General features: G+C 49.7%; 1 protein-coding gene across 1 annotated transcript in view; it reads right to left on the minus strand.

Moving 5' to 3' along the window:
• The window catches only part of PRKCI (protein kinase C iota), a 57,161-nt gene extending 42,930 nt beyond the window's left edge, over nt 1-14,231 (minus strand). The window contains exons 1-3 of the mRNA XM_078873380.1: nt 14,001-14,231; nt 1,750-1,871; nt 122-211 (exon numbers count right to left, since the gene is read on the minus strand). Of these exons, the coding sequence (XP_078729506.1) occupies nt 122-211; nt 1,750-1,871; nt 14,001-14,071 (283 nt within the window). The 5' untranslated portion in view covers nt 14,072-14,231. The remainder of the gene's footprint in view (nt 1-121; nt 212-1,749; nt 1,872-14,000) is intronic.
• Nucleotides 14,232-23,143: the final 8,912 nt, after the last annotated feature.

The following is a 23,143-nucleotide window of genomic DNA, read 5'->3' on the forward strand; positions in this document are numbered from 1 at the left end:
GGCCGTGCAACGTCACCACCCTGATAGCGGGAGGCGGGGGGGGGGCCCTTACCATGAACGAAGCGGGGGGGGGGCAGGGTGGGCCCAGTAGTGGCGGGGGGGAGGGGGGGAAGGCCCATACCGTGGATAATGAGCTCCGAGTCCTTGTTGATCTCGTAGAGACGGAAAGCTTCCTCCAGCTCTATCTGCGACGAGATGGTGCAGGGGTCGCCTGTCCACACACGGGGGGGGGGGTCACGTGGGTCACATGGGGTCACGGGGGGGGTCACCAATCGGGGGTCAGCGTGTACGTCAGGGCAGGTTTTCACACGGCTGCGATGCTCCTTCTGCTGCGCTTTTGGAATCGTTCAGCACGAAGTCAGACGTTTTCAATCCCTGAGCTGGGACCATCTTCAGGAACCAATTTGAAATGGGGCCCCCCAACCTCACCCCCCCGTCGCCGATGGTGTTAAAACGTCGGACATCGTTCCAGAGAACGCACGTCGCGATCCGAAAAACGCAGTGGTTGCGAATATTTTAACCAGTCGAGAGGGCCTCCCCAAGGTCCACTCAGCCTTAACCGACTACCTGGTGCGAAGTATAAACCATCATCACTGGGGAGACAAAGGCGGCCGAGCGTGGTGTGCCGAGAGAACTTGCCAGGTGCTCGCTAACACATTCTGCGGCTGTCTTGATACCAAAAGTGGAAGTTCCACATTCCCATGGCGGGGTGGGGGGAGTCAGACAAAGAACCACCGCTTGTGGACTTCAAACTCGGCTGAGTTGTATGACGAGGAGGAGGCGACGATTGGCTGGAAGAATACGGTTGTTGTGGGCTAGGTTGGGACGACGAGTGAGGAGGGAGGGAGGGAGGGAGGGAGGGGGGGGCAGGAGAGACGGGGGGTGGGAGGGAGAATGGGAGGGAGGGGACTGAGGAGGGATGGTGAGAAGGGAGGGTGGGGGAATGGAGGGTGGAGGGGGCGAGGATGGGAGGCAGGTTGCTGAGGAAGGAGGGTGGGGAGGGAGGGTGGAAAGGGAGGGTGGGGAGGGAAGGTGAGGAGGGAGGGTGAGGAGGGAGGGTGGGGAGGGAGGGTGGGGAGGGAGGGTGAGGAGGGAGGGTGGGGAGGGAGTGTGGGGAGGGAGGGTGAGGAGGGAGGGTGGGGAGGGAGGGTGGGGGAGGGAGGGAGCAGATGGCGAATGAGTCAATCTTGGTTGGCGAAGAGATGGTGGAAGAAGAGGAAGAGGCATTTTAAGATTACTAAAAATGACTCAATTGGGGTTCCACACGGCAGCGATCATCTCCCCCTACCAGGAGACTAAAACTCGCTGGCGGGCCCCACTGCCGAGTCACTTTGTGCCGCACGAGGAAAGCTGCCACTGGGGGTGCCCTTTAAAATGCGTTGAGGTGAGATTGTGACGCACAATGCTTCGGGATGCCCCTGGCATCCGGGAGGGCGGCTCTCTCAAAAACTAATCGGCATCATTATCGTCATCATCATCGTCATCACCGTCGTCGTCATCATCGTCGTCATCATCGTCGTCGTCATTGTCATCATCATCATCATCGTCGTCATCATCGTCGTCATCATCGTCGTCATCATCATCGTGATCATCGTCATCATCATCGTCGTCGTCATCATCGTCGTCGTCATCGTCGTCGTCATCATCGTCGTCCTCGGCATCATCGTCGTCGTCATTATCGTCGTCGTCGTCATCATGATCTTCATCATCTTCATCATCGTCGTCATCGGCCTCATGTGGGTCCCTCACCCTCCTCGTCGATCCACTTCATCGTGAAGAGCTGCTCGCTGTCGAAGGAGCACATCTCCCGCACGTCGCCGCACAGGCCCGGGAAGCTCGTGCCGGGCCGCACGTGTGTGATCAGCACGTCCCTGGGGCACGTGGACACAGACACACAGAGGCACAAGGAGTTATACACAGAGGAACGCAGAGACACACCACACAGGAGACGAAGATGAGCAACAGACGCAGTCGCACGATGAAGAAGCAGTCGCACGACGGAGACGCAGATGTGCAACAGACACAGACGGGCGACGGAGAAATGTAGGGCTAAAATTGAGAAAATCAGTGGCACCAGATCCCCGCATGTGTTTATGACACGCCCATGATACAGCGCGAAAGTCGCTCCAAGCTTCAGGCATGGGGGAGGCTGTGACTGTGAGGATTTGTGGCGTTCAAAGTCCAAAGAGTTAAAGTGTCTCCCCGCTCAAACGAACATTGGGCAATGCCGATTCCCATTGGCTTCTCTTGGCCGGGAGGGCAATTCCACATTCCTATGGTGGGTGGGGGATATTCTCCCCAAGGCCTACAACCAACTGCTGAATGCCCCACAAGGAAGTACTCACGTTTAACGACAGAAGGATGTTGCCTCTGCTGATAACGAAACGTCGGCTACTGCTGCTACTACAGATGATGATGTTGTTTGTGTTGGTAATGAAAGAGCTCCGGCTGCTGCTGCAGGTGATGATAATCATGCTGATGTTGCTGATGATACTGCTGCTCACAATAGCAATGCTGATGATAATAAGAACAAGTTGCTGCTGATTAAGATGCTGTTGCCGATGGTGCTTCTGCTGAAACAGCTGCCTCTGCAGATGATGCTGGCGCTGCCTGCTATAGAGGAGTGCTGCTGCTGATGATGGACTGAATCGTTCTGCCACTTTGATCCACTCATGGCACGAACTACAAATGGGCCAACCACAATCCCCCGCCCCCCGTGTAGCCTTTCCAACAGGCCGTTGTTGAGGCAAGAATTGCTGTCAGCGAGCGCCTGTTCAGGCCTGCGGATCGTACAAGGGAGATGGTGCAGACAGCACGAGATCAGGACCACCTTTGTCTCCCCAGTACTGTTGTTCCACACGCTTCAGCGGGTACTCATTGAAAAGTCGAGTCGATGTAGGGGGCAGAGAGGCCCAGGCCCGGTTGGGACGTCACTTACCGCTGATGTTGGCCGTGGCCGGGAAGTGGAGTCACGTCGACGGGTTCGTAGCAAAGTGCGCTAACCGCTCCGCCACCACTCCCCCGCCGCGCGCACACAAAGATCAACCAAATAGCCTTCAACAGATTGCTAGTGCAAGTGCTGTTAGCGAGCACATATTAAGGGCGTACTCGCACGTACACACAAAGTCACAAGCACAGACACACAGACACAAAGTCACAAGCACAGACACACACCACAACCACACTGGAACTCGCATGGACATGCGTGCGTTACACAACGCATCCCACAGGCAGGGAACCAGGTTTCACAGCCGGTCGGTCTAGAACAGACAGTACCATCCTCACCCGAACCCAGACCCCCCGCCCCCTCCCAGACCCCCTCCCAGACCACCGCCCCCTCCCAGACCCCCGCGTGCATTCTCATGATTCGGGATGCGATTCCCTCGCTCCCCGCTTGCACCGTGCGTCTCTGTGGGCGCGCTCTCCAACGCGTTAAAGCTGCCTCCGTCTGCAGTGCGCCGTCTCAGTCCTACTGCCCGACTCGTTTGTATTGTCTGTACAGTGTGCATGGTGCAGAGTGTGCGTGAGTAGTGTGCGGTGGTCAGGGCTAGGGTTGGATTTAGAGCAAGGGTGAGAGCCATGGTTTAGCCTCGTAGGAAACCAAGTCAGGGTTAAGGTCAGGGCAAGAGGCTGTATCCTGACCAGTTTCACTGAGAAGGTACCACTGACCAGTCCCCACTGACCAGGTCTCACTGAGCAGGCTGATTGACCAGTCCCCACTGACCAGTCCCCACTGACCAGGCTGACTGACCAGTACCCACTGACCAGTCCCCACTGAGCAGGCTGACTGACCAGTACCCACTGACCAGTACCCAATGACCAGGCTGACTGACCAGTACCCACTGACCAGTACCCACTGAGCAGGCTGACTGACCAGTACCCACTGACCAGTCCCCACTGAGCAGGCTGACTGACCAGTACCCACTGACCAGTACCCACTGAGCAGGCTGACTGACCAGTACCCACTGACCAGTCCCCACTGAGCAGGCTGACTGACCAGTACCCACTGACCAGTCCCCACTGAGCAGGCTGACTGACCAGTACCCACTGACCAGTACCCACTGAGCAGGACGAGTGACCGGTCCCCACTGTGCAGGCCGACTGACCAGTCCCCACTCAGCAGGCCTGCTCAGTGCAGGAGTGACCGCTGGCCGGCAGGCTGTGTGCGGAATCTCGCGCGTGCAGTGGGGGGTCGTATGCAGGTCACGCATTCCAGCTTCCAGCGGGGGGGGGGGGGACGCAGTCGTAAGCGTCGTCCATAGCGACGGCGACTCCTCCTCGCACCCACACACCTCCTCCTCCTCACCAGCAGCAAAGAACTCCTCCCTCCCCCGCCCGCTCACGCGCTCACTCATCAGCTCGCACAGCAGCCTGAGCACTCATGAGCTCGCCCACTCAAAGAGCCGCCCCCACTCGCTCGTGTTCACCCGCTCGCTGTTCATTCATCGTCCCGCTGACTCATCATCCCATTCACTCGCTCGTGTTCACCCGCTCGCTCACTCATCATCCTCATCCACCGACTTACCCCACGAGCCCACCCATTCCTCGAGCTGCTCACCCATTAACCCAAAGCTCCCACGAATAGCCTTAACAGACTATTGGGGCAAGTGCTGTAAGTGAGCACCTATGAAGGCTGGCACAGTACAGAAGGGGGGTGTGGGGTGGCCAAAACCACGCCCGACCGCCTTTGTCTCCCTAGTGGCGATGTTTACACAACGCAACAAGTACTCATTTGAGGCGAAGTCGACCTAGGGGAGGTCCAAGACCGGTTTAGACAATCGTGATTGGTGTTGGCTGAGAGCGGGAATCGAATTCAGGTAGCCAGGTTCGTAGCGCAGCGTGCTAACCGCTACAGCACCGCTCACCGACCATCCCATCCGCTCATCCATTCACCCACACGCCCTCCTATTCACCAACCCACACAGCCATTCACCCACCTACTCACCAACCCACGAGCCCACCAAGCCACTCAATAATCGACTCACTTCCCCATTCGCATACACAGTCACTCACCTTCCCACTCATAAACACACGCACACAAAGAAACCCCGTAGAGACTGTTTAGGTAAGTGTTGCTATCGAGCGTCAAGTTGCGATGGACAACAGGCGATGTGGCCGGGGCGCATGGCGCCAGGGATTCATCAGGAGCTGAGTCGAGATCGGGGAGGACCGCCACTTAGCGCAGGTAACACTCGTCAAGGTAACACTCGTCAGCTATCAATGACCAAGAAACGAACCTAGGTCGGTTGAATAAAGGGGCAGTGTGCAAACCACTCTGCCACGAATACCAACACAACCGCCATTCGCCACTAAGTGACAGTAACGTCACCACGGCGCCTGTGCCAGGCTATGTGCCACGGCGCCTGTGCCAGGCTATACGTAATAAATTAACTTGAACTTGAGGTGCACTTTGAGGCCACGTGAAGTGTCGAAGGCTCGCTGACAGGACCCAAGTACCATGGGTTGGCTGAATGAGATGACCGGTAGATGCATCAACTGTACCCCCTACTATGCCAACTTGCTGGATTTTAGCTGGCCGGCACACCCCTCGTTGTTGTGAGCGTCGCTCCTCTGCCCTCCGTTGTTGCTGGAGGGCGACTGCCTCCAACTGCTCAGTAGCAGCGTCCTTCACGAGCCTCCTCCAGAGGGCAATCTTTAAGTGTCCAAGGCTCGCATTACCACCACTCTTACAAACAATGATGTGCCCACCTGCCTGCTCACTCATCTACCAACTCACTCACTCATAAACCCATCCACAACTACATTCTCGTGCCCTTACTCACACTCCCACTTATCCACAAACTCACACACCAACTGGCCCATCCAACAAACGTCTGACTGCCCAATCTCCTACAAACTCACACGACCAACCAGATACTCGCCCGCTCTCTCACAAATAGAATCAGAATATTTATTTATACTGGAGGAATCCGATGAGCTATCCAGCTCATTGTCGACAGATGGGTAAGAACGTTACAACAACACTTGAAATCAGGAAATTAGAGTCGGTAGATATATTTAAATCTGCTTTGAAACCCCATCTCGTTTTTATTACACACTTTTTTAATTAACTCACTCTGTTGTTGTATCCTCAAATCTTGTAACTCAATTTTAACCCACTTCCCAATGTGGTATGGACTGCAAACTTGGTATACTTATGTCATACTGATGACAATGCTATATTCTATAAAAAAAAATATTTTAAACATTATGTTTTATATGTTATGATTCAGCTTGGGTCTAATTGTCCACGCTCAACTGACATTGGCTGTAAATCACCACGGCCCCTTACGTTATGGCAAGCTTTGTGCCCAGTTCCTGGAGTCGTGGAGTTCTTCCATTACTAGTACGGTACATTTCATTAAAGCGTGTTTTAAAAAAAGTATTTTTTAAATATTACTTAAAGTGGCCTTCCCTCTCTTGTTTGGTCGGATTACCGTGGGTTCTGTTTGTTTCCTTCTGTTCATGCATTGCGCATTGGGATCCTAGGGTGGAATGCGCATTGTACATTAGAATTATTATTAACAAACAATACAAAAACACGATAAGATTGCTTGCAACACAAGCAATCATCAATTTATTTTATACCTACGTGACTTTACCGAAATAATCAAAGAGTATGGATCCCTGCAGTCACCACAACATCAAATCTAGATTGACATACAAATAAAACCAAACCATCCCTATCCCACCAGGCAAAGCCCACTAAAGTATCAACTCACCCACCAACTGCACTCACTGATTCACCCCCCGACAAACTCACCCACCCACCCCACTAACTCTCCCATCGACCTTCCTCTTCACTCACTCACCCACTCACCCACCCACCTGCTTACCCTCACCACCCACCTACCTACCTACTCACCCCACTTGCTGCTCACACACACACCACAGAAACAGCGGCGGCTAAACTAGATTTCCAATGAGCTCTTACGCACGCTTCCACTCTCAACTCCCATTGGCAACTGGGGGGGGGGCTGTTTCGTGCTGTTGACGATGTTTTCGCTGGGGAAGAGAGAGGAATGTTCGCTGCGGATGGATGCAGTCAACTTCACCTGCGCGGCTATTTTTAGCCCACCTGAGTTCTCAGCGCGGCGCCAGGAGCTCGGCGCGTCTCCTCCCCACCCCCCCTCTCTCCCTCTCACAGCCACCCCGGAAACGCCCGCCTAGGACCGGTCACAGAAACGGGCTGAACCAGAATTTCCAGACGCCACGAGGCTGCTGCTGCCACTACTGCTGCCACTACTACTACTAATACTACTACTGCTGCTACTACTACTGATTGTAATACTGCTGCCACTACTACTACTAATACTACTACTAATACTGCTGCTGCTGCTATGGATACTGCTGCTGCCACTACTGATGCAACTACTACTACTAATACTGCTACTTCTGCTACTACTGCTGCTGCAACTACTGCTGCTACTACTAATACTGCTACTAACTACTGCTGCTGCTACTTCTGCTACTACTGCTGCTACTACTACTACTGCTGCCAGTGCTACTCCTGCAACCACTATACATGCAGCTACTACTGCTGTCGCTGCTACTATTACTGCTACTACGACTGCTGCTGCTACTACTTCTGCTACTACTGCTGCTGCTGCTGCTACTTCTACTACTACAGCTGCTGCTACTACAACTGCCGCTGCGACTACTGCTACCACTATTCCTACTACCACTACTGTTGCCGCTACTACGACTGCTGATGCTACTACTGCTGAGCTCAGTCTTGCGCCGGCTGTGCTGCTGTACTTCTCTCTCTCGATGTGGCGTGGTTTGGCACGAAGTCCGACGTTCCGCTCCACGTGCCGGGGGAGGGGGGGGGGAGCTCGTTTCGTGCATCCAACTCGTTTGCTGAAAGGGGGGAAGCAGCGACCCCAACGGGCGCAGCGAAACGTCGGACTCCGTGCCCAGCGGCGAGCGGCACGACCAAAGATCATGGCAGAGGGCCACTCCCGTGCACGGGCCCCAACCTGGTATCTCACTCTCACTACTACCACTATGACGACCACTATCTACTGCCGCTGCTACCAAACCTGCCGCCGCTACCAATACCGCTACTACGGCCTCAGCTACTGCTACTACTACCGCTGCCACTGCCACTACTACTGCCGCTACCACTACTACTACCGCTACTACGCCTCTCTCTACAATAAAATTAATGCCGAGCCTGCTTGCGCACGTTTCCGAGATTCGGCAGTGAACGAGACAACCCCACCACCCCGCAATCTTGTAGACGTCTCGGATACGTTGAAGCGTTAACATGCCACTACATTCCGCTATGGCCCACGGACCTCATGCAGTACAGGGGAGGTGAACCCAGCTGGTGTTGCTAGGGAGTCTCCGTCAGAGCACCGACCTGGGACAATCCACGGCATTTTTGAGTTTTGCCCGACGCTGTTTTTCAATGCTTCCCAAGCAAACTTGGAAGAAGGCGACACCACATCAGCTCTGTCGTCCGTCCCCATCCGTCCGTGTCCGTCGATAACGTTGGCCAAGGGCGAGGTTAAAGATGGGCTTGAGCCTGGATCAGCAGTCCTTGGGATGAGCGCCCTCCCCCCACCCCCATCGCCGTGGAGTTACAGAGCAGCCACCACCGACTGGCTCCTGCTGGTGCTGGCTACGTTGTGCCCAGCAAAGGGCAGATTACAGCAGCGTCCATTGCTGCACTCTGCTACGCTCCAAGGGCTATGGCCTCCCGCCTCCACCAATCCACGCTGACCAGATGCGGTGAAGTATGGTCAAAGAAGCCCCCCCCCCCCCCCCCATGGACAGCGCGCGGAGAAGCAGCGGATTGAACACGAGGGGGGGGGGGGACGCATCTCCAATTGGCAGGGTTGGCTACGTACGGTGCGAGAGAAGTTCAACATACGTTACGTGCACAGTTACATCCCACGCCGTCATGGTCTACGGATCATCAGCAGCATTGGCAGTGGGGGGTGACGGAACAGCCCAGGAAGAGGACTTCGCAGAACGACGTCTGAATTCACTCCAACTGCCCATGTGCCACACTAAAAAGCACGCGCTGCTGTGCGCATGTGCGTGTGTGTGTTTACATCCCCGCACACACAGTGATAGCTGCTTGGCTGTTAAAACGGAGATGTTTAACCTCAAGAATGTTGAGCTCTTTCGGCCTAAGAAGTCGTCTCAAATCAGGAGAAGGGGGGGAAAGTGACTCTCCCCTTCAGTCGCTCTGCTCCCTGCAACTCGGATTTCCAAGTCACGTGTGCTGTGATGAAGGGCCAATGCCCGAAACATTGCCTATTATATAGTTTTACTCTTTAATGCCACACACTAAGTCAAAGATCCCCCTGTATAGTCTTAACTGAAGACCGTTGGGGCAAGTGCTGTTAGCGAGCAGCACCTATAAAGGCCGCCACGGCACACGATGGGATGGGTGGCCAGCACCACGCCCGACCGCCTTTGTCTCCCCTGTGTCGATGTTTACTACACACCGCACCAGGTACTCATTTGAGGCTGAGTCGACCTAGGGGAGGCCCATGACCGGTTCAGATAATCGTCACCGATGTTGGCCGTGAGCGGGAATCGAACTCTGGTCGCCGGGTTCATAGCACAGCGCGCTGACCGCGACACGACTACCGCTCCGCTCCCCACGCGCACACAAGAGCACAAGTGGGCGTTGCATTTGTTTCAAGTCACATGCAGAATGCCGCAGCCGCCACCGCCTCTCACAGTGGAGTCTGCGGAGAAAGGGGACGCGAGGAATCACAGAATGGGTTTGTCAATCAATCACAGAACACAACTGTCGTCCAATCACAGACTTCCGCCTGGGCTTCAGTCGATTAAGCAGCGAGGCACGCCGCCTCGTTGAATTCCATGCGGGGGTTGCGGGGTTAAAGGTTAGCCTTACAAGGTTAAGGCTAAGAGGTTGTGGTTCACAGTTGTGGAGTTAGGTTATAGCGGTTAAGGGTTTAGGGGTTTGAGCTAGGATTTAGGGTTATAGTGTAGGGTTTAGGTTATAATTATAGTTTGGGGGGTTAGATTATTAGTATTTAGGGTTTGGGAGTATAGGGTTCGCATTTAGGGTTGAAGGGTTTTGGTTAAGTTTAGGGGTTATATTCAAAGTTTATGAAAATAATTATGGATTCAGGAGTATGGTTTAGCGTGCAATGGTTTAGGAGTTAGGGGTTACAGTTCAGATTGAGGGCTTGCGGTTATGTTTAGGGGTTAGCATTTAGGCTATAGGTTAAGGTTAGGTTTACCCTATTAAAACAGTCTGCCTCAGCAACAGACCATGCTTTCCCACCTGATGACGGACGCTTGTGTTGCGCCCGAAACGTCGTGATTTCTTTTATTTTATGCCTACATGACCTAACCGAAAAAACCAAAGAGGTAGGTGTTAATGTTTAGGTTTTAGGTTAGGGTTAGTGTTTAGGTTTTAGGTTAGGGGTGGCCGTTTAGGCCATAGGTTAGAATTTAGGCTTGAGGTTAGGGACAGTAGGAGTGAGTTTATCACCACCAATCCGTGCGAATTTATAAACATATTTAACTCGAGTTCTCATTTGTGGGCCCGGATTGAGAGGGTGGCCAATGGCTTGTTCAGCTCCAGTTTTTAGTGAAGCGCGCCGAGGAGGGATCGGACTTGATATCATCACGTCTTCTTCGTCGCAGAAGGCGGAAGGCCCAAATGTGAAAACCCGGATCTCGGCAGCGGTGCCGAGCCCATGTCTAGCTCTGCTGCATGATGACTTTGTTGGTTACAAGTTAAAGCCCACTGAGCTATGTAGCCTCTTCTCCAGAGGCGACCTGGCTACTCGTGACGATAAGCCCATCGGAATGGCTGATATGGTCATCATCATTATCACTACACGCGGGAATTTATAGCAGCAGCCAAATAATCTCAACACACATTGATTCTAAATGTGGAGGGGAAAACCAGAGGGAGCCCTGAGAACAAACTGCGTGACCACCACGGGGAGAGGGCGAAAACACGTAGATTCAAAATATACAGCAAGGGACAGAATGGACCCCACGACTTCCTGATCACAGGTGAAGGAGATAACATCTCCTCGGCACCGCAGTCTTCCCTCTGTTACACAGACCCCACGTGCTTCAGTCTGAACTCAGTACAACAACTGGGCTTCTTGTGGTGATAGAGACGGGACTAGTGCTCGAAGATAGACATGCACTGGGCTATGCCACCCAAACGGAGCCATGAGCCCGAAATTGTTCAACTTAATGTAATCATCAACTCCAGCCACAAACTCTTCAACTCTCTCGTCCATTCAAACCAACAAGGCCAATCAAACAAGATGTGCATTCAACAGAGGGTAAACAATCCAGGGAAATTAAATAAAACCCAAGCCAATACAGCAAATGAAACAATATATCCAACGACGTACACACCCAAGGCCAACACGACCCAAGACAATGGCTCCCATCACTTGTCTATCTCTACATACTAAATACAAACGTTGTTTTTACACATCCCATCAGTCCCGCGGCCTTGCGAGAGTGCAGAATTTTTGGCAGCATTGGTTCGATGACAAGCAAAAACTCAGGCCTGGTTTTGACATTCAGTGTTTCATCATCAGCAGAGCCAGGCCTAACATGAAAGCAATGCAGGCGAACTGCCACAGATGTTTGTAGGTAAGGACCGTGATTTATTTAAACTCCAGTGGTTCTTAACCTTTACTGCACCCCTTTGGTTCTCAATCGTAAAAAAATGTACGATGTTAATAAATACAATGGTTTGATGAAACAAAGAAGCTGTACTTGCGTGCACGTGATTAATTTGTGCTTCGATGATTTACCTTCTAAAGAAATCAGTCCATGTCTCGTAACCCCAGGTGGTGCGTGCACCCCAGGTTTAAAAAGAACCACTGCTTTGAGATATGGGGTCCCAGGTTATATGCAGAATCACGTCATGACACAACTCAAAATAGTCACCGATGACACACCGACAGTCGCAAATGACCCATAGTGTTGCTTGCACTCAACCTCTGCTCCCAGAAGGCCATGTGGGGCTGACGGGATATTGTAAATCATACTGTTATATTTTATATTGAGAGGATGTATCGGTTACTTGTGCGAACGATTGTGCCGTGTTTTGTATTTATCATGGCAAGACGGGGCGAGGTAACCACAATTAATTATCCCGCGAACTGTACAGGTTACAGATTCGAGCTCAAGTCGACACCCACATTCAACTACCGCCTGGTCAAAACGCTCACCGACCAGCGTTCAGTGTGGCCAAACGAGCCCCATGGCCAGCCAGCAGGGTGCGGGAAGGGGCCCTTCATCCAGCCGTGCATTGATCAAGGACCGTGTATTCACCATCATTTTGCGAAACACCCACGGTACCACGTGTCCCACACCCATAACAATAAACACGAACACCACTATCCTGCCCAGTTCTCTTCGCAACCTTAACGTTGCTTATCCAATCCTCCTACACCCTCCACACCACGTGTCCCACCCATCACTACCTCCAAGTTGCTTACCTGTCTATCCTGCCATGAACCTCCCAGAGACAACTTTCCGAATGCACCTGCAACTCTAAACTAAACAATGTTTTTTATTTTACCATGTATGGCATAAGGACCAGTGAGCTGCGAAGCTTTTTGTCAGAAGCGACCTGCCTATCACAAACAATAGCCCAACGAAGTGGCATATCAAGTGGAAATGTATCGCAGCCAAATACTCAAAACGCGTGATGTTGATTATACATGTGGAGGAGAAAACTGGAGGCCCTGGAGAAAAATCCACGCGACCACGGGGAAAGAGACACGAAGACTCCAAATACACAGCAGCAGGCGTCAGGGTCGGGATTGAACCCACGACCTCCTGTAGACCAGGTAAGGTAGTTAACATCTCCTAGCCACCGTGATGATGAGAGAGACACGCAAACTCCAAATATACAGCAGGAGTCAGGGTTGGGATCGAACCCACGACCTCCTGTACACCAGGCGAGGTAGTTAACATCTCCTAGCCACCGGAACTCAACGGGACCGCCACACTCGTTGCGTCTCTTGCAGTTCCGTCTCGCCTGTGTGTGCAGCCCCCGGGCCCCGTGTTGCCATTCCACATCCCCGTGCCGAGGACGAACTCGACCGTGATAAAGACCGCCGACTTCCGTGCAGATGTTGGTACAGTACGGTACTCGTTTTAACCACCCTTGGGTCCCGCAAGAGATGATGGGCGCGCGTTACACGACCGCTGTCTCCAAGCTGAATAGATGGGTCATTCCACATTCTCGCGGCGAGGACAGGTACATCCGCAAGACGAACCCAATAGCTGTTGGTTTTCCTCACAAAGCAGTACAGTACAGTATAGTCCTCGATTTAATGACCCCGAACCCCGGAAGGGTGATGATGGGCGCGCGTGCGCTCTACCAGGCTCTTGGTGAGATGGACATTCCACATTCTCGCGGCGTGACTCAACTCCTTCAAACTACAGCACACGCCCAAGTCCTGACAAAGTGGTACTCGGGAGTTTAACCACCACGGAAGAGATGATGGGCTGGCGGCAGGCAGTACCCGTCTCGCTCTCTCTCTCTGCCACCAATAATAAACGTAAATTCCACATTCTCGCGGCGGGGAAAAGTTCATCCACAACAACGTGGGGGACTGCCCACAGATTATTGTGGTTTTTTTCTTACCCGACAGAGTTGGTACTCGATTAACACCCCTGCGGCGGCGATGATGATAATGATGGTGGTGGTGGTGATGACGGTGATGGTAATGATGGTGATGATGATGGTAATGATGGTGATGATGGTGATGATGGTGGTGATGATAATGATGGTGGTGGTCATTATGATGGTAGTGATGGTAATGATGGTGGTGGTGATGGTAATGATGGTGATGGTACTGAACTTCAACTCTCGCTGGTGGCAGTAGCACCAGTAGTAGTAGCAGCAGAGTAGTGACAGTAGTAGCACCAGCAGTAGTAATAGTAACAGCAGCATCAGTAGTAATAGTAACAGCAGCAGTAGTAATAGTAACAGCAGCAGTGTAGTAACAGCAGCTCACCCGTTGTAATACGCCTTGACCCGCACGCGTTCTTCCTGGGACATCGTGTCGCTACCGGAGCTGCTCGGCATGAAGCGAACGACGGATGAGATGATGAACGAAAGAAGGTGTTAAGGAGGGGGAACGACTCCAAGAACAACAACAAACGACAATAAATTGACTCCTCAGGAGCGCGACGCGGAGTTCCGCGCGAGAGTCGCAGGGCCCGGAGTGGCGCGCGGCACCAATGGGGGCGGCACAAAGAGCGGACTCTACCATCTGCTCACCCTGGCGGGGGGGGGGGAAGACGCCGGTGAGGGTGTGAAGGTAAGGGGAGCGGTGGCGCAGTGGTTAGCACCGCGCTGCCACTGCCTCGACTCCGCACCGGCGGCCAACCCGAGTTTGTGATTCAGTCGCTCACGGCCACCGGACAGCAGCGACGGCGAACGTCTGAACCGCTTTGCGGGGCCTGCCGCTTGATTCTACGCAGCCGTAAATGAGGACTTTGGGGCGGTGCGTAAAAAGGTCATGCACTGGGGAGACAAAGGTGGCCGGGCGTGAGGTTGGCCACCACGGCCCCACTCGTGGTGTGCCGTGACAGTCCTTGATCGGTGTTGCTCGCTTCATAGCACTTGCCCCGCCAGCCTGTGTAGGCTACACGGGGGATCTTGGTCTTTGGTAGAGTGGAGTTCTGGCTATTGGGATGAGTGCGGATATCAGATGAGAGATTGTTATTTGTTTTACCTTTGGTAAATACCTACACAATCACATCTCAACGCGTTAGTCAATAAGTGTGTGTGGCCTTTTATATATAGCAGGCGACGTTCCGGGCAATGACCCTTCTTCATCGCACACATAAGAGGGAAAAATCGAGGCCATATAAAACCTCTCGAAGCCGTACTAATTGGGAAGAGGTAAATCTTGAATTAAAGCTTTCGTGACTGCAGGAATTCGTATTCTTTGGGTCTTTCGGTAAAGTCATGGTAGATAAGTTCAAAGAAAATAACAAAAAAATACAAAAACACAAGCGTTGGTCATCAGGAAGAAGGGGTTAGCTTCTAAAGGTAAACTGTTTATAAAGGTTTTAAATGGGCGTAGCCCAAATGTCAGCAGCCAACGTTAATGTAAGTGGTCGGCAGCGACTGCGATGGTGGTGGGTTTGCCCACCAATCAAAGGGCTGCCCAGTAAAATCTTAATTTGGGAGCTTTCGTGTGCCTGTATACTGCCCAGTAAAAATTTGCATGATAATGTAAGATCGTTGAGCGGCCTCCACGGCAGGCACCCTGAGGTGGCTTGTTAATGAGGGAGATTAGCATGTTAATGGGAGATCGCAAAGCAAAAAACTTCGAGCTCGGTGAGCGAGGTGGCTGTGTTAGTGTGAGAAATTTAACCTGTTAATGTGAAATCAGAGAGCCGAAAATAACAACTAACATCAGAAGGTGGTAGGATGGCAACATCACAGCCAGTTATGACTTAAACCGGTTGATAACGTCCTTCCAATGATTGCTCAGATTGTACCCATCTTCTCGATTGAAATTGTGTCCGTGTCTATATATATGGATGGCTTCATGAACAAATCTTTGTTGATAGCCAGTGGGTTTGCAAAGTACCTTCTTCTTAGAGAAATCAATTTTGTGTGAACCATCCGCATTAAAACAATGATCAGCCATGGCCGAGGTATTAGTCCTACCGTGTTTCAGATCTGCCTTATGTTCACGAACACGGTCCGAGACATGTCGCTTAGTTTCCCCAATGTAACTACTGCCGCAGACACAGTTAGTTTGTAGACGCCGGGGTATTGCATGTCAGGGATCACATCCTTCACAGATGGGATCAGATCACAAATTTTATGTACTGTGTTAATTTGAACCTGGATCTTGTGTTTGCTCATGATTTTGGAAATATGTTTTGTGACCCCTGCTATGTATGGCAAGGTGATGGTTTTGATTGGGTCCTCAGATGGTTCTTTCCCAACGGTTGGGGTGATAGCTTTACAGATTGTGTAGTCTGAATATCCATTCATCTTGAGAGCTTGGTGTACGTGTTCCAGTTCACTGGCTAGGTGATGGTCGGAAATACATCGAGATCTATGGTGTAGAGTTTTTATGAGGGAATTCTTCTGAGAAGGATGGTGGTGGGAGTCAGATTTTAGATATGAATCCATATGGGTGGCTTTCCTGTAGACAGTGTGTCCCATTGAGCCATCTGGTCTCATTTCAATTAAAACATCCAAGAATGGTAGATTGCCATCCTTTAACACCTCCATGGAGTTGATGTGGTTGAGGAATTGGTTCAGAGCTGGTCGGCCATGTGGCCAGATGACGAACGTGTCATCTACGTACCTCTTCCACAAGGATGGACGTAGAGTGGATGCCTGGATGGTATCTGTCTCAAGTTTTTCCATGAAAACATTGTCTACAACTGGAGATGAGGGAGACCCCATTAGGGTTCCTTCAACTTGTTTGTAGAATGTTCCATTCCAGGTGAAGTAAGTATTGGTGAGGCAGTGTCTCACCAGGGCCGGTACATCAGCATTCAGTCCTCGTTGGACCAAATATTCAATGATTGCAATGGTGTCAGGCACAGGAACTTTGGTAAACAAAGAGACTACATCAAAACTAACGAGCAAATCACCTGTAGATAGTGAGATGTCCTTAATTAACGATACCAAGTGAGTTGAGTTAAGTACAGCTGAGGTGGTCTTACCAGTGAATGGTTGTAAGGTCTCAGACATAAATCGGGCCAGTTTGTAGGTGGGGGAGTCAATGGTGGAGACGATAGGACGAAGGTTCTTTATGGATATTTGGTAAGCTATACAATCTGGGTGGTCTAGCAGCAGAGGGTTTTAAGGAAACCCGCTATGTTGGTTCGATTAAAGATGCCGAATCGGTGATGATCTTGTTGATTTTCGTAACGAGGTTGTTGGTGGGATCTTTTTTTTTATTTTTGTTAATATATGTGGTTTTGTCCATGATGACTGGGTACAAACTGAGCAATCATTGGAAGGACGTTATCAGTTGGAAGGACGTTATCAGTTTAAGTCATAATTGTATATGATGTTCCCATCGTACCACCTTCCGATGTTAGCTGTGCTTTACACCCATTTCAAACTTGCGCTTTCACAGGGTTCACACTAGCACAACCACTTCGCGCGCCGACACGTACGTTGTGGCTCTGTGATATCCCATTAACACGCTAATCTCCCACTAACACGCTAATCTGTCATTAACATGCTAATCTAAATTAGCATGGTGATCTCTCATTCACATGCTAATCTCCCATTGAAATGCTAATTCCCCATGAACATGCTAATCTCTCATTAACATGCTAATTTTCACCTGGCAGCCCTTTGATTGGTAGAAACCCAACCACCATCGGGTTGGGCTGCCCACCACTCGCATTGTCATTGGCTGCTGACATTTGGGCTACGCCCATTTCAAACCCCTTATAAACAGTTTGCCTTGGAAGCTAACCCCCCTTTTCCTGAACATGACCGCTTGTGTTGCGATCGAAACGTCGTAGTTTTTTGTTATTCTCTTAGAACCTATCTACGTGACTTTATCGAAAGACCCAAGAATCTGATGGGATGTGTCCAGCTTCTACGCTTCTCTCCACGTGTTTAACCATTCCACCTGACCCACCCGCACTCTACCCCACTATTAAAGCTCAGTTGGTATCGCCCGCACATCGCGAGCCAATCAGCGACGAGGGATGACGTAATGCGCATTCCTTCTCGTGACGTCAGCCGGGCACGGCTCCCGTGGGGATGACTTTGGGAGGTGCTGCTTTTTGGGTTTCTTGCGTTTCGGTTGACTCGAATGCCAGGCCGTGGTGCTGGACCGAAGCAAAGCACAAGACAGTCCCTCAACGAGCCCCGCGTTCTTCAACAACAAAACTAAAACAATTTGGGAGTGCATGAAATATCAGCTTGCATTAATATCGTGACACAAAACCCATACTCTAAGCTAATTCGCATGGCATTCGCCGATTCATCTAAAGTCATTCTGCTTCTGTTACGTCTATCCCTCCCAATTCATGTTCGCCTCCGGACCGATATTTCACCTCCCTATCCACTTGTCTGGCTCCTCCCCGTGTTGTCCCTACCAAACATGTCTGCCTACTGGCCATATCAACCTCCCTAGCCAACATGTCCAACCCCGATCCATGTCTGCCCCTACCCAACATGTCCGCTCCTACCCAAGTCTAACAACCCTACCCAACATCTCCGCCCCTACCCAACATGTCCGCTCCTACCCAAGTCCACAACCCGACCCAACATTTCCGCCGACCGAAACAAAAATCCACCTCAAATTCACACATCCAAAAAAAGTTATCTTTCTCCCTTTATACTGTATCTCTGTTTCCTCCAGACCAGTCGTAGGGGCCGGGGGGGGTAAACATCTTCAATTGTTGATGTAAATAACTATGAAGAAGTGCATTTTCAGATTTCTACAAGATATATCAAGATTCCGATTCTGCCTCACCTTGTCTGTGTCCAGAAATCGTGTGGCCATCTCCAACGTATTATCATTATGATCATTATCATTGTATCATGATGAATGTCAAGGCGCTCTTCCCCCTCCAACCCAGCTTAAATATACGCTGCCAAGCCTGGTGGTGTCCATTCAGACGCTGTCTTTCTGACAGACCTGTTCTTCACCTGAGGACGGCTGCTTGCGTTGTGGCCGAAACGTCGTGAGAATTATTTTATAGTTTTATTTTTATTATTTTATTATTTCCATTCTACGTGACTTTACCAAAAGAACCAAGAAGACATTATAATCATGATGATCATGATGATCATCATTATCATTGTATCATGATGAGCATTATAATTGTATAATGATGATCATTATCATTGTATCATAAGCATTATAATTGTATCATGATCATCATTATCATTGTATCATGATGATCATTATAATTGTATCGTGATGATCATCATTATCATTGTATCATGACGATAATTAACACTGTATGACGATGAGTATCATAATTGGATTATGATGCTCATTATCATTGTGTCGTGACTTACTCGGAGGCAGTAATACTTGGGGGCACTTATTTAATTTAGCGAACACCATCGGGATAATACACCCCCTACGTGGGTACACACTATTACAGTCGCTCGCCTATACAAAACACGAACCGTCTAACACTGACGGCACTGAACAGAGACCGCCAACAGCCATCTAGCAGCGCAATGATCGAGTGAAGACGGCACCGACAGTGACGACGAGATGGTATCGACGACGATCTTGAAAAGCACGACAGGGATCCCACTTCCAGCAAGAGCCACGAGGTCCCCCACAGGGGCCCCTCTTACACTCTCCGCGTGGCCTCGCCCCGCCCAGGCCACGCCCCCTAGACACGCCCCCTCTCTGGATGGGCCCCCCTCTGTGACCTTTCCCCTCGATGTCCCCTTTCGTGTCTATCGTGGCCTGCTGACGTGGGTACTGCCATACACCGCAGTTACCCTTTTCCGCCAGCAGCCAGCGCTATGCCACTACAATTGTATGATGATCATTATTATTGTTGTATCAATGATGATCATTATCATTGTATCATGATGATGATCATTATCACTGCATCATTATGATGTTCATTATCATTGTGTCATGATGATGACCATTATCATCATCGTTGTAAAATATTACTGGGGTGTGTCTGGACAGTCGCAGCAGCTACACTGGCTGCTGGCTAATCGCCTGATGAAGCTGGTTGTAATCACCCAGCGAAAGGTTGCGGTGTGATGAAGTAGTAACTTAATTGACACGTTTTGTTTACCCTAACGATCCGAATCGATTGGCTGTGTCGGGGTGGTGGCGGGTTTAAAGACACACATTGACGCGATCTAACCCAAAATAAAGATGTATTATGGATAACATTGGTCGCGAGCGCCCCCCCACTACTACTCCTACTTGCTACAGTGGCTGCTGAGTTTGTGTTTGGAGGCCCTCTTCCTGTGGCCACGGGCCGTGCAAATATAACAACAAATATAGACAAGCAGGCAATAACATCCCCTTATTACATCTGCTTTTTCACGTAAACAAAACAATCTATGTAAATATGAAGACATTCATCTGTATGATGTACGTCTCAAAAACCTCTAAGATACTTCCCGACAAGGTAGAAAGTTGAAATTTGCGACACAAGTAGCTTTGAGGACACAACAGGACAAATCTGAAAATCAGACATTTTTCAGTTCAAGGCCCCAAAATCTCGATGTTTAAGTACCCTATAAATGTGTGTGCCTAGTATCATTCAGAAACCGTTCAAAATATTAGATGGCGGGTTTTAGTTGTTTCATAGAGTGTTAAACAGCAAATCAAATTTAAACGAGAACCATTGCTCTATCTTTTATTGTTTTTGAGATATTTCGGATTCAAGCGGTTATGAACGAAAAAAAAATCCGTATTTTATGCTGTTCAAATCTGACTAATTATAAAACGGCAAAATATAGGAGAGCTTCCCCTCATAGAGTACTACGTTTATTATGTTGGTTCTTTCTGATAAAAACTTTTTCAGCTGAATCATTACATTGAGCAGTTTCTGATGGGTTTGTCTTTCAATATAAAAAGTTGAATCAAACATTACAGAGTTTTTTTGGGTTATATCGCGTAAATATATAAATGTTTTGTTAAAACCCGCCACCACCCGACACAACCAACTAGTAAGGATTCTAGATTTGAAGCTTTCATGACTGCAATGATTCATATTCTTAGGTTTTTTTCGGTAAAGTCACGTAGGTAAAAACATTAAAAAGTAAAATAAAATAAAAATCACGACGTTTCGGAGGCAACACAAGCTTCCGTCTTCAGGTGGTACCGTCACAGCCACGACAGCTGTATCAAGTAAATGAGAGATTGCAGGAGCTACCACTCCGTTTATATAATGGTTGGAGAAGGTGGTGGGGCAAGGGCCGCATACTTATTATTAATATGGTAAGGTGAGGCTTAAGACTAAGAATAGACTGCATAACAAAGGCTGAGCCTTTGTTATGGAGAGGTGCGGTTTGTGACTCAACCTGTGACAGGGAGACCACCACTAAACATGGTAAAACTGTAATGGTTGTCTGTCAAATAAGATTGGCAAATAAGTGTAGTTAAATCTTTTTTGCATGGTTAATCACATCTTTCCAATGATTACTCAGTTTGTAACCGTCATCACGGTTGAAATTATGTCAGTGTTTGTATATTTGTATGGCTTCGTGTACAAACCTTTGATGGTAGCCAGGAGGTTTGCAGAGAACCTTGGTCTCGGAAAATACAATTTCACGAGAGCCCACCGAGTTGTAGCAATGATCGGCAACGGTCGAATAATCAGTTCTGCCGTGTTTCAGATCTGACTTGTGCTCGCGGACACGATCAGAAACATGACGTTTCGTTTCTCCAATGTAGCAATCACCACAAATGCAACTCAATTTGTAGACTCCAGGATACTGTAAGTCAGGAACGACATCCTTCACAGATGGAATCAAATCACGGATTTTATGCATTGTACTGAATCGGACTTGGATCTTATGTTTGTTTAGAATTTTGGAGATCTTTTTGGTCATGCCTGCTATGTATGGCAACGTGATAGTTTTGGTCGGAGTTTCATGTGGCTGTTTCTGTATGGTGGGAGAAACAGCTTGGCGGATAGTGCGGTCAGAGTATCCGTTCATCCTTAGGGCCCGATGTACATGTCTTAATTCACCGGCCAGGTGGTGTTGGTCAGAAATGCCATGGGCGCTGTGGTATAGCGTTTTGATAAGATGATTCTTTTGAGATGGGTGGTGGTGGAAATCCGGTTTCAAGTAGGAATCTGTGTGGGTGGCTTTCCTGTAGACAGAATGTCCCAAGGATCCGTCAGGCCTCCTCTCAAACAGAATATCCAAGAATGGTAGTTTACCGTATTTCTCCACTTCCATGGTGAATCTGATGGATGGGTGTCTAGAATTGATGTGGTCCAAGAAGTGGTTCAATGCTGGGAGGCCATGTGGCCAGATGACGAAAGTGTCGTCCACATACCTCTTCCACAAGGAAGGACGCAGGGTGGATGTCTGGATGGCGTCTGATTCAAACTTTTCCATGAACATGTTGGCTATAACTGGTGACAAGGGGGAGCCAATAGGGGTACCCTCATTCTGTTTGTAGAAGGTGCTATTCCAGGTAAAATAAGTGTTGGTGAGGCAATGCCTAACCAGCGCAGGTACATCAGAATTCAATCCATGTTGGACTAAGTCCTCAATTATTGTTAGGGTGTCCGGTACTGGGACTTTGGTGAACAAAGATACTACATCAAAGCTGACGAGGATGTCATCAGGAGATAGTACCATGTCCTTAACCATAGAGACTAATTGGGTTGAGTTGAGTACTGCCGAAGAGGTCTTGCCTGTGAAGGGGAGCAGAGTATCTGATAGAAAACGGGCTAGTTTGTACGTAGGAGAGTTTATCGTCGACACGATGAGTCGTAGCGGGGTGCCTTCTTTATGGATTTTGGGAAGACCATAGAGTCTGGGAGGTCTAGCCGCCGATGGTTTTAGAGAGGGACGTTTGCTTGGTTCGATTAGGGAAGTCGAACTCGTGATGATACTGTTGGTTTTTGTCGTTAGGTTTTTAGTGGGATCGTTTTTAATTTTGGAGTAACTCCCATCATTAAGAAGGTCCAGGATTTTGTTGTTGTATTAATCTGTTTCCATGATGACCGTGGCATTGCCCTTGTCTGCCGAGAGGATGACTATATCATCTCTCTTTTTTAGGTCCGCGAGTTCAGAGCGTTCGTTTTTGCTGATGTTACTAGTGGGTTTCTTAGCATTCTTAAGAATAGTAGCTATTTCAGCTCTTGCTACATCCGCATGGATGTGTCCTATGCCTCTGAGGGCTACATCAATCTGAGAAATCATATCCTCTACTGGTATATATTTAGGGGTGACGGCGAAATTTAGTCCTTTGGCCAGTACCGTTTTTAGATTGTCAGAAATTGGGATGTTACTCTGATTAATCACGGTCTTGTTAACATCCAGCTTTGCGATGTGTGGCTCTGGTTTCTTCTTAGATAGGAGGTTGAATTTAGAAATCAGGTTAGCTTTGCATTTGGCTGACATTATTTTATTTTACTTTTTTATGTTTTTACCTACGTGACTTTACCGAAAAAACCTAAGAATACAACTAGTAAGGGT

This window comes from Lampetra fluviatilis, chromosome 36 (genome assembly GCF_964198595.1).
Source record: "Lampetra fluviatilis chromosome 36, kcLamFluv1.1, whole genome shotgun sequence".
NCBI classification, from domain to species: Eukaryota; Metazoa; Chordata; class Hyperoartia; order Petromyzontiformes; family Petromyzontidae; genus Lampetra; species Lampetra fluviatilis.